This window comes from Chiloscyllium plagiosum, unplaced genomic scaffold, assembly GCF_037043375.1.
Source record: "Chiloscyllium plagiosum isolate Xiang-an unplaced genomic scaffold, Cpla_swu_hap1 HiC_scaffold_14, whole genome shotgun sequence".
NCBI classification, from domain to species: Eukaryota; Metazoa; Chordata; class Chondrichthyes; order Orectolobiformes; family Hemiscylliidae; genus Chiloscyllium; species Chiloscyllium plagiosum.
Window position 1 is genome coordinate 39,303,388 of NW_028270152.1, and position 12,080 is coordinate 39,315,467.

Consider the following 12,080-nt stretch of genomic DNA (forward strand, 5'->3'; position numbering starts at 1 on the left):
CGATGCTTTTATTGTCGAATCCAGAAATCGTTGGGAGTCGCTCTCGGCCGCGCTGCAGAAGCACGACCGTGAGATTGAAGAAATTCAACGCCGAGTCGGAGGGGCGGAGCTAAAGGCCGCGACCTCCGAGACAACCGCTCAATCGGCCGTGGATCAGGTCCGGACTCTCGAGCAGCGAGTCCGGACCTTGGAAAATCATATTGACGACCTCAATAATTGAGGTCGCCGAAAAAATATTCGTTTGCTGGGCCTTCCCGAACGGGAAGAGGAAGGCCAGCTTACAGCATTCCTGGAGCAGTGGCTGCCACAACTTTTAAATCTGCAAGCTGGATCAGGCCAGGTAAGGGTGGAATGGGCCTACCGGGTAGCAATACGCGGGCCCGGCTCGAACCAGCGCCCGCGCCCGGTCCTGTTCCGGCTGCAGAGCTACAGGGAGAGGCAGATACTCCTAGAAGCCTCTAGAAATCTCGGAAAAGACCCCCAAGCTATGATCTACAAAGGATCCAAGATCATGCTATTTCAGGACTTTTCCCCGGCTCTGGTTCGAAAGAGGAAGGCATTCGACGAGATGAAGAAGCGTTTAAGGGACTTACATGTTCAGTACTCCTTACGCTACCCAGCGATGTTACACTTTAATCATGAAGGATCCGTATATAACTTTGGATCACCAGAAAAGGCTAAGGAATTCTTGGACTCTCTTAGATAAACTGTAGGACATAATGGATGTTGGTCTGCCTTCCCCCCCCCCCCCCCCCCCCCCCGCTTTGGTTTATATCCCCTCCCTTTTTTTTTCTCTTACCTTATTGCTTAATATTATCATGGGGGGTGGGGAGAGGGATTTGATTTTCTCCCCCCCCCCCCCCCCTTGGAGTTGTTTTCTGTTATGATTTTATGTATATATGAGGGATGTATGTATATGTGTGTGTATGTGTATGTATATATGTGTATATATATATATAAGCTGGGGGATTTGGTTAATGTTGGTGGGGAGAGGTGGTTACCTTATTCGATTTTACCTCTGTCTTTAGGAGCGGGGTTGTTTTCCCTTCGTTATTTTGTATTATCATATTTAATTATTATTTGTTGAAGTGGTAATTTTATAGTTATATGTTTATATATGGTATTAACATTACCAAATATACCCAGGTGTTGGTATGGGTGGGGGTGGGGTGCTCACTGTTAACTCTAGCTTTATATTATATTTGAATTCTCCTCATTTTATTGAGGAGTGCCTGGGTCAAGGGTGGGGCATTTGTTGGGAGAGGATATGAAGGACTTTTGGGGAGGAAGTGACGCCCCCTGGGAACAAGGGGGAAAGTCTCCACTTAGATACGTTTTATATTTATATTTTTTTTATTTAGAAATAGTTTTTTACTGTATTGTTGTGGGTGTATTAAAGAGGCTTTATTTTTGTAAATTTTACATGTTCCATGCTCGGGATGTTCTGGATAGGGTTCCCCCTCCCGAGGGGTCTCGGATTGGCCCAGAGGATTATGGTTGATCAGTCGGTTAAGTGGTGCACCTGGAATGTCAAGGGGAGTAATTCGCCACTCAAAAGGAAGAAAATATTATCAAATCTTAAGAAGGAAAGAGTTGATATAGCTCTCCTACAGGAGACACACCTGTCAGATAAAGAACACTTGAAATTACGACAGGGCGGATTTGATCAGGCCTTTTTTCTTCTTTTAGCTCAAAAAGCTTTTTAAGCTTTTAGCTCAAAGCTTACACGCGAGGCTTGATCATCTCCTACTCAGCGACCCAGAAGAAATTAAAGGGAGAACAACAGCGTCTGCTTGAAGCCCGCTTAAAAGTGGCTGAAACAGCATACACTGATAGACCTTCTATTATTAAATTGCAAAGGATTACAGCTCTTAGGACAGCTCTAAACACTACACTTACTCAAACGGCTAAGAGGGAAATATTATTTGCAAAGCAAAGGTTATATGAATATGGCGATAAACCGGGTAGATACTTAGCATTTCTTGCAAAGAAAAAAAAGGCTCCTCAGACTATTATGTCTATCAAGGAAAGTACGGGTATTTTGACTCATGATCATAAAAAGATTAATGCGACCTTTAGAGAATTCTATTCTGAGTTATATAAATCACAGGATTGTGAAGATAGGACGAAGAGGATGCAGTCATTTTTTAAAAATTTGACTTTTCCAGACCTAACTCCGGAATAAGTATCGGTCCTAAATGCTCCTCTTACACCCCAAGAAATAGTTGATGCAATTAGGCACCTTCAAAATGGTAAGGCGCCGGGCCCAGATGGCTTTCAAGCTGAATTCTATAAAGAATTTACAGAAATACTGGCTGGTCCACTTATGGACATGTATAACTATGCATATAGTCAGGGCTGTCTCCCGCCTTCGCTGAAAGAGGCAAATATCTCTCTTATCCTTAAAAAAGGAAAGGACCCAGAAGATTGTACATCATACAGACCAATATCCTTGCTAAATGTAGATTTTAAAATCCTCTCTAAAACATTAACACTGAGACTAGAAAGGATACTGCCACATATTATAAAGGAGGATCAGACGGGGTTTATTAAGGGCTGTAGATCATCCAATAATGTTAGAAGGGCTCTGAATATGATTCAAGCCTGTCATCAGGGAAAGATACCAGGAGTAGTGGTTTCATTAGACGCGGAAAAGGCATTTGATAGGGTCAAATGGTCATATTTGTTTTACACATTGGAGAGGTTTGGTGTTGGACAGGTGTTTACCAAATGGATCTCAACATTGTATAGTGATCCCAAAGCAGTTGTGGTTACCAATGGATTAGGCTCGGATAGCTTCAGTGTGGGTAGGGGCTGCCGTCAGGGATGTCCCCTCTCGCCATTGTTATTCACGCTAATAATTGAACCACTAGCAGAAGCTATACGAGCTGATCCTAATATAGTGGCCCCAAGGATTGGTACAGGTAAACATAAAATTACCCTTTATGCAGATGATGTTCTTCTATTCCTCAGTAACCCTTTGATGTCCATACCTCGCTTAATCCAAGTTATTAATACATTTAGTGCATTCTCAGGCTATAAAATTAATTTTTCAAAATCGGAGGCTATGCCAATGGGTGGCCTTGCTGTGATACCCCGCTTAGCGGACGGTTCCCTTTTTCCCTTTCGCTGGTCCCTGGAGGGTTTCTTATATTTAGGCATTTTTATTACTCCAGTATTTGGTCAGTTGTATAAGGCTAATTTTGTGTATTTATTGGAAAGGATAAGGCAGGACCTCCAGCGATGGGGAGACCTGCCAATTTCCTGGTTGGGTAGAATAGCATTAATCAAAATGAATATCCTGCCCCGTCTCCTATATCCTATGAGAATGCTTCCGGTGATGCTGCCGAGGACGGCTTTATGTAAATTATACGGCTGGCTGAGTTCCTTTATCTGGAATTATAGGCGGCCCCTCATTAAGCTGAAGAAGCTACAGCTTCCACAGGCAAGGGGTGGATTGGACTTCCCAGATTTTAGGAAATATCAATTAAGTTCCCTATTAAGTTACATAGCTGATTGGGTCTTGTCTGATCCACAATCAATCTGGTTGGACATCGAGGCTTCTCAAGTAAAATACCCACTTATTAACCTTTTATTCTCAGACAAGAGGAAAATCATTACAGATCACTGTAAAAACCCTATAATACTAAATACAATCAAGGCTTGGAATATAATGCGGCAAAATGAGGGTAATTCACATAAAACATCCCCCTATGCACCGATAGTGGGAGCATGGGGATTCCAACCGGGGTTAACAGATGCCACTTTTAAACTCTGGAGATCCAGGGGTATCTCATGTCTCGGGGATTTATTTAAAGATGGGGTCCTGATGTCTTTCGGACAGCTGCGTCAGAAATTCGGATTACCCAATGGAGACCTCTTTCGATACTTCCAAATTCGAGATTATATACAGAAGAAGACTACGTTATTAGATAGTCTTTATAAATCCGATAGAGAATGTAGTGTCCTACGACCAGTGGGGATATCTTCCGTCAGTAATATTTATCATTTACTACATGATGAAGTATCGGGAGATATGGATAATCTGCTTAAAACATGGGATCAGGATCTGGGACTAGAAATCTCCACAGAAACGTGGAATGATATCTGGGAAAATGCTAGAAGAATTACTATTTGTAACAGAACCCAGGCTATCCAGCTGAAGATACTTCATAGGGCCCATATAGCACCGGTTCGATTGGCAAAATTTAAGGCAGGAGCATCTCCAATGTGTCCTAAATGCAAAATAGAGGTGGGCACTCTTGTACATTGCTTATGGACCTGTCATAAGATCCGTAGATATTGGACTAAAGTAGCAAGTACACTGACAGAAATTTTAGGAACGGAAATAAAAGTGGACCCCGTATCTCTCCTCTTGGGCTTTTCGAACTTTCCCTCCCCGGACACGTACGGGAAGAGACTATTTTCTATTCTTTCTTTCTGTGCAAGGAAAAATATTTTGGTGAACTGGGCGGCGGAGGGCCCCCCTGGACTTTCAAATTGGCACAGACTAATTATGGAATGTATTCCCCTTGACTTCCTTACAAATATGGTGCACCGAAAGACCGAATTATTTTATAAAATATGGCAGCCCTTTTTGAATTATATAAATACAGATATTCCGGCTATCCTAACAAGGGCTTTTATTTAATTGAGATTACAAACCTGGCTGGTCCGCGGCCCCTCGGGGGAGGAATCCCGCACGAATACGGGTTTTATTATATCTGATGCTAACACATCCCGAGCATGTAAGAGACTTAAATATACACCTTGGTTAGTTGTAGGTTAGATTAGTAGATAGTTGAGTTTTGTTTGTTTGTTTTTTTTTCTTTTCAGTTTTTTTTGTTGTTTTGTTTTTTTTTGTCAAATTTTGGCTATTGTATATTTGAGCTAATTGTATATCAATGTTTATATCTGAGAGTTTTGTTTATTTTTGTAAACTTGTAAAAATGTTAAATTTCTAATAAAAATATCTATTAAAAAAAAATTTCATCTGCCACAGGTTTGTCTACTCGTTCAATTGACTCTTTGCAATTTTCTGCTCTCATCTATGCTCTTTTCAATACCAACTGTCATTAATAAATTGAATATACCATTCTTCATTCTTTTATCAAAGTCATTTATAAATACAATGAAGAGCTGAGGCATCCTAAGCTGGGGTAATCATATATCCTGCACATGTTAAAACTTTATTGCTGGAACAGCACAGCAGGTCAGGCAGCATCCAGGGAACAGGAGATTCGACGTTTCGGGCACAGGCCCTTCTTCAGGAACGTCGAATCTCCTGTTCCCTGGATGCTGCCTGACCTGCTGTGCTGTTCCAGCAATAAAGTTTCAACTTTGATCTCCAGCATCTGCAGACCTCACTTTCTCCTCGAATATATCCTGCACATACCTTTTATCCCTACTCTCATGACAGACTAGATCAGCTTTCAGAGAGAACAACAATTTAAATTGCATGAGAACACTGACTGGCAAATTTATTCATATTTGTACACAAAGCTTGGGAACATTACCCATGGCAAATCTCGACTAGTTCACTTGCCATTTTTAAAATTTAAATAAAGCCAAAACAGTTTCTACCATACTGTTGTTAGAATACTGAATGGACTCACAAACTCTAAACATTCTCCTGTACCGTGTTTTTATTTTTGCCGCTGTTTACCTATTATTTGCTTATCTATGCTATTTAACTATGTGATCTGCCTGTATTGCTCGCAAGACAAAGCTTTTCACTGTGCCTTGGTACACGTGACAATAAAGTCAATTCAATTCAATGCAAACTTTGAACTTAACCAGTCCCTGGTGCATTCTCCAGGACAATGCCTTTATCAGAGTTCATCTGCTGACCAATCAGCACCCTGTTTTTCATACAACTTAAATTCCAATTTCAAGTGTATAGTCTTGCAGCTGTCCTGATGTGAGAGTAAAATTAAAAGTTTCAACAATATGTCTTTTTTTCAGTAATATTCAAGTTCTTTACAACCAAGTTATAATCCATACTCTGCCTCTTGTATTCTTACTAGTTCGAATTTTATTATTAGAATATTCAGAATTATAAATCTCTCTAATAAGAGGAAAAACACCTCTACTTACTTATTGAATCGCTCCATCTCTTGTACTAACACTGTGTTCATGCTTTCTTCATATTTTACTGGGTATTTATTCAATGCTTCTTCAATATCATAATCTTTAGGGAGCTGGAAGAATCACAAATGTGTTGGTAACTAACAAAACAAAATGAGTCAAACTGTATGAAAAGAAATAGCCCCTAACTGAAACACAGAGGCATTTGAATATAGCTATGCATGATCTTGTTGACAATGCCATGTACTTTGACATGGAACACATATACTGAAGTAATATTGCTTCGACATTCAAGTACCTTTTCAAGGATATCTGTTGCAATATCAAATAGTACATGATCACCAGAGCCAGATGCACCTCCCTGTCCACTGCCTCCCTGTGTTAGTAGCAATGAATCAAACATTATCTTGGTTTGTTGTAGATCCTTTGAGATATCTACATTTTCATGCATTCCAAAGACTTCTGGGTGCTGAGAGGAGGGTAGTTTCTGTGGAGACAGGAAAAAATGTTTAAAATAATATGGTAAAACAAGAAACAAAAGGGCCAGGTTTCAACTGTTGGCTAATGGATTTAAGAGGTAAAAACAATGACTGCAGATGCTGGAAACCAGATTCTGGATTAGTGGTGCTGGAAGAGAACAGCAATTCAGGCAGCATCCAAGGAGCTTTGAAATCAATGTTTCGGGCAAAAGCCCTTCATCAGGAATAAAGGCAGTGAGCCTGAAGCGTGGAGAGATAAGCTAGAGGAGGGTCGGGGTGGGGAGAAAGTAGCATAGAGTATAATGGGTGAGTGGGAGAGGGGATGAAGGCGATAGGTCAGGGAGGAGAGGGTGGAGTGGATAGGTGGAAAAGGAGATAGGCAGGTAGGACAAGTCCGGACAAGTCATGGGGACAGTGCTGAGCTGGAAGTTTGGAACTATGGTGAGGTGGGGCAAGGGGAAATAAGGAAACTGTTGAAGTCCACATTGATGCCCTGGGGTTGAAGTGTTCTGAGGCGGAAGATGAGGCGTTCTTCCTCCAGGCGTCTGGTGGTGAGGGAGCGGCGGTGAAGGAGGCCCATGACCTCCATGTCCTCGGCAGAGAGGGAGGGGGAGTTGAAATGTTGAGCCACGAGGCGGTGTGGTTGATTGGTGCGGGTGTCCCGGAGATGTTCCCTAAAGTGCTCTGCTAGGAGGCGCCCAGTCTCCCCAATGTAGAGGAGACCGCATCGGGAGCAACGGATACAATAAATGATATTAGTGGATGTGCAAGTAAAACTTTGATGGATGTGGAAGGCTCCTTTAGGGCCTTGGATAGAGGTAAGGCAGGAGGTGTGGGCGCAAGTTTTACAGTTCCTGCGGTGGCAGGGGAAAGTGCCAGGATGGGAGGGTGGGTTGTAGGGGGGTGTGGACCTGACCAGGTAGTCACGGAGGGAACGGTCTTTGCGGAAGATGGAAAGGGGTGGGGAGGGAAATATATCCCTGGTGGTGGGGTCTTTTTGGAGGTGGCGGAAATGTCGGCGGATGATTTGGTTTATGCGAAGGTTGGTAGGGTGGAAGGTGAGCACCAGGGGCGTTCTGTCCTTGTTACGGTAGGGGGGGGGGCAGGGTCTGAGGGCGGAGGTGCAGGATGTGGACGAGATGCGTTGGAGGGCATCTTTAACCACGTGGGAAGGGAAATTGCGGTCTCTAAAGAAGAAGGCCATCTGGTGTGTTCTGTGGTGGAACTGGTCCTCCTGGGAGCAGATACGGCGGAGGCGGAGGAATTGGGAATATGGGATGGCATTTTTGCAAGAGGTAGGGTGGGAAGAGGTGTAATCCAGGTAGCTGTGGGAGTCAGTGGGTTTGTAAAAAATGTCAGTGTTAAGTTGGTTGTCATTAATGGAGTTGGAGAGGTCCAGGAAGGGGAGGGAGGTGTCAGAGATGGTCCAGGTAGATTTAAGTCAGGGTGGAATGTGTTGGTGAAGTTGATGAATTGCTCAACCTCCTCGAGGGAGCACGAGATGGCACCAATGCAGACATCAATGTAGCGGAGGAAGAGGTGGGGAGTGGTGCCGGTGTAATTACGGAAGATCAACTGCTCTACGTAGCCAACAAAGGGACAAGCATAGCTGGGGCCCATACGTGTGCCCATGGCTACCCCTTTGGTCTGGAGGAAGTGGGAGGATTCAAAGGAGAAATTGTTAAGGGTGAGGACCAGTTCGGCCAAACGAATGAGAGTGTCGGTGGAAGGGTACTGTTGGGGACGTCTGGAGAGGAAAAAAACGGAGGGCAAATAGGCCCTGGTCATGGCGGATGGAGGTGTAGAGGGATTGGATATCCCCCACCATCACACCCACTCCAGTTACAGGTTCCGCCCCCACACCCAGCTCTACACCCACACCAGATCCCAGCTCCCAGCCCTGCCGAGTTTTCACCATCCCCCAGATCTCCCCCTCACTGAGGACGAATGATCAGTCCTCAGCAAAGGACTCACCTTCATCCCCCTCCGTCCACGCATCAATGAATTTAATACACGCTGAGACATCGAACAATTCTTCCGTCGCCTCCGCCTCGGAGCTTACTTTCACAATCAGGATTCCCGCCCACCTTCCGAGGACCCCTTCGCCCACCTCCAACACACTGCATCCACCTGGACACCCCGTGCTGGCCTATTACCTGCCCTCGACCTCTTCATTTCCAACTGCCCCCGCCGGGACATTAACCGCCTCAACCTGTCTACTCCCCTCCCCTACTCCAATCTCTCACCCTCACAATGCACAGTCCTCCAATCCCTCTGCTCCAATCCCAACCTCACCATCAAGCCAGCGGATAAAGGGGGCGCAGTGGTAGTCTGGCGCACTGACCTCTACACCGCTGAAGCCAAACGCCAACTCGAGGACATCTCTTCTTACTGCCCCCTCGACCATGACCCCACCCCCCCATCACCAAACCATCATCTCCCAGACCATACAGAACCTCATCACCTCAGGAGATCTCCAACCCACAGCTTCCAACCTCATAGTCCAGGAACCCCGCACTGCCCGGTTCTACCTCCTTCCCAAGATCCACAAGCCTGACCACTCTGGCCATTGTCTCAGCATGCTCCTGCCCCACTGAATTCATCTCTACCTACCTCGACACTGTCCAATCCCCCCTAGTCCAGGAACTCCCCACATACGTTCGAGACACACCCACGCCCTCCACCTCCTCCAAGACTTCCGTTTCCCCGGCCCCCAACGCCTCATCTTCACCATGGATATCCAATCCCTCTACACCTCCATCCGCCATGACCAGGGCCTCCAGGCCATCCGTTTTTTCCTCTCCAGACATCCCCAAAAGTACCCTTCCACTGACACTCTCATTCGTTTGGCCGAACTGGTCCTCACCCTTAACAATTTCTCCTTTGAATCCTCCCACTTCCTCCAGACCAAAGGGGTAGCCATGGGCACACGTCTGGGCTCCAGCTATGCCTGTCTCTTTGTTGGCTATGTAGAGCAGTTGATCTTCCGTAATTACACCGGCACCACTCCCCACCTCTTCCTCTGCTACATTGATGACTGCATTGGCGCCACCTCGTGCTCCCGTGAGGAGGTTGAGCAATTCATCAACTTCACCAACACATTCCACCCTGACCTTAAATTTATCTGGACCATCTCTGACACCTCCCTCCCCTTCCTGGACCTCTCCATCTCCATTAATGACGACCGACTTGACACTGACATTTTTTACAAACCCACCGACTTCCACAGCTACCTGGATTACACCTCTTCCCACCCTACCTCTTGCAAAAATGCCATCCCATATTCCCAATTCCTCCGCCTCCGCCGTATCTGCTCCCAGGAAGACCAGTTCCACTACAGAACACACCAGATGGCCTTCTTCTTTAGAGACCGCAATTTCCCTTCCCACGTGGTTAAAGATGCCCTCCAACGCATCTCGTCCACATCCTGCACCTCCGCCCTCAGACCCTGCCCCCCCCTACCGTAACAAGGACAGAACGCCCCTGGTGCTCACCTTCCACCCTACCAACCTTCGCATAAACCAAATCATCCGCTGACATTTCCGCCACCTCCAAAAAGACCCCACCACCAGGGATATATTTCCCTCCCCACCCCTTTCCGCCTTCCGCAAAGACCGTTCCCTCCATGACTACCTGGTCAGGTCCACGGCCCCCTACAACCCATCCTCCCATCCTGGCACCTTCCCCTGCCACCGCAGGAACTGTAAAACCTGCGCCCACACCTCCTCTCTCACCTCTATCCAAGGCCCTAAAGGAGCCTTCCACATCCATCAAAGTTTTACTTGCACATCCACTAATATCATTTATTGTATCCGTTGCTCCTGATGCGGTCTCCTCTACATTGGGGACTCTGGGCGCCTCCTTATCTCTCTACGCTTCAGGCTCACTGCCTTTATTCCTGATGAAGGGCTTTTGCCCGAAACGTTGATTTCGAAGCTCCTTGGATGCTGCCTGAACTGCTGTTCTCTTCCAGCACCACTAATCCAGAATAATGGATTTAAGGCAGACTTCTTGTGCATTTTGGAATGCTATGCTAACTGTAAACCATTGATGCAATCTTGAAATACAAATGGATGGAATGTGTGCCGTAAACTGGATATTGACTGCCCTATCCAATGATCCTCAAAGGCAATAGAAGAATTTTTTGTTTCCCTCTCAAATAAATTCAACTCGTTAAATCTCTTAAAATCAAGCATTCCAATTGTGGGAGTCAGCCAACCTATGTTGAGCACAATACCACATTAAACACTGCTTTTTATATATCACGCCCGAGTACATTATGAACTTTCAGTGAATATTTTTAAATGGTCAACACAAACAAAGTCTTAAGATAGCCACTGTGAAATTTATGACCTTAAGTATTTGAACTATAAATAGTATTGCACATCAGGTGAATACACAATTAAATATGCATCTGGAGCCATCTGGAGATTTAGACAGCTCTTTGTTCAGAGGTGAAACACATAAAAGGACTACAGATACTCCAATCTGCCTAACTCCAGCATTTATCCTGAACAAAAGGAACACTTGGTAGCAGGCAGGGATGGATACTATCAATTTTCCTGATAACGTGATGGATTTTCTCTTTCAAATTAGACTGGGTGAATCTTAAATGTGTTCAACCACAACACAGCATGCTGGAATCAATATAACACCAGCCCTGGTGGAAATGACTTGGATTTTGTGAAAGTCACAGTGAGATAATCCTGGTTTCTGTCTGCTTGCCAGATATTTCCACCAAAAAGCCACTGAATCAACAGTTCAATTGGTCAAAAAGGGATCACAAACTAACTGCAAGTCACCAAGCATGCACATAATGAACAGCAATTCCTTGAACAAAATTGAGGGATCTCAACAATGAGAAGGACTCCCAACCTGTTCTGAACTCAAGTTCTCACCTGAGAACCAACTGCCTAGATGAAATCTGTTTTTAAGGCTGGATAGTGGGCAATGCTGTCCATTCTAGTCTTTGCGTGGCAGCTTATGCTATTAGTCCTGATATTGGTGATCCCATGGGTGCTCCGTTGATTTATTTGTATACCTGGCTGTTGAAGATGAAGTTGGTTGTGAGGCACAGATCTAATAGCTTGAGGTTGCTGTCTTTGCTGATGGTGTTGGCGTTGTAGGTTGCCTACATTCCTGGTCCTTTGAGGAACACAGGAAGTTAGCATGCAGTTACAACAAACAATTAGGAAGGAAAACAGCTGTAAGCCTTTATTCCAAGGGAACTGAAGCACTACAATAAAGAAACCTAGCTACATTTGTACGATATCTGGTGCATCCATACTTGGAATACTATGTACAGTTCTGATCTCCAAATTTAAGATTAGATACATTTGCATTGGAGGCAGTACAGCAAAAGTTCACTAAATAGCTTCTTGGGATGAGGGAACAGTTTTAAAATGAGAGCCTGAATAAACTGGAGCTATATTTACTATATATTTAGAAAAATGAGAGGTGATCTCATTGAAACATACAAAATTCTTAAGAGGTTTAATACAGTAAATGCTGCTG

At 44.7% G+C, this 12,080-nt stretch overlaps 1 protein-coding gene across 2 annotated transcripts in view; it reads right to left on the bottom strand.

Moving 5' to 3' along the window:
• Positions 1-12,080, bottom strand: part of dnah12 (dynein, axonemal, heavy chain 12) — a 284,710-nt gene that overhangs the window by 19,552 nt on the left and 253,078 nt on the right. For both annotated transcript variants that reach the window (XM_043708118.2, XM_087994328.1), the window contains 2 exons: positions 6,386-6,574; positions 6,097-6,200 (listed from right to left, as the gene is read on the bottom strand). In XM_043708118.2, the coding sequence (XP_043564053.1) occupies positions 6,097-6,200; positions 6,386-6,574 (293 nt within the window). The remainder of the gene's footprint in view (positions 1-6,096; positions 6,201-6,385; positions 6,575-12,080) is intronic.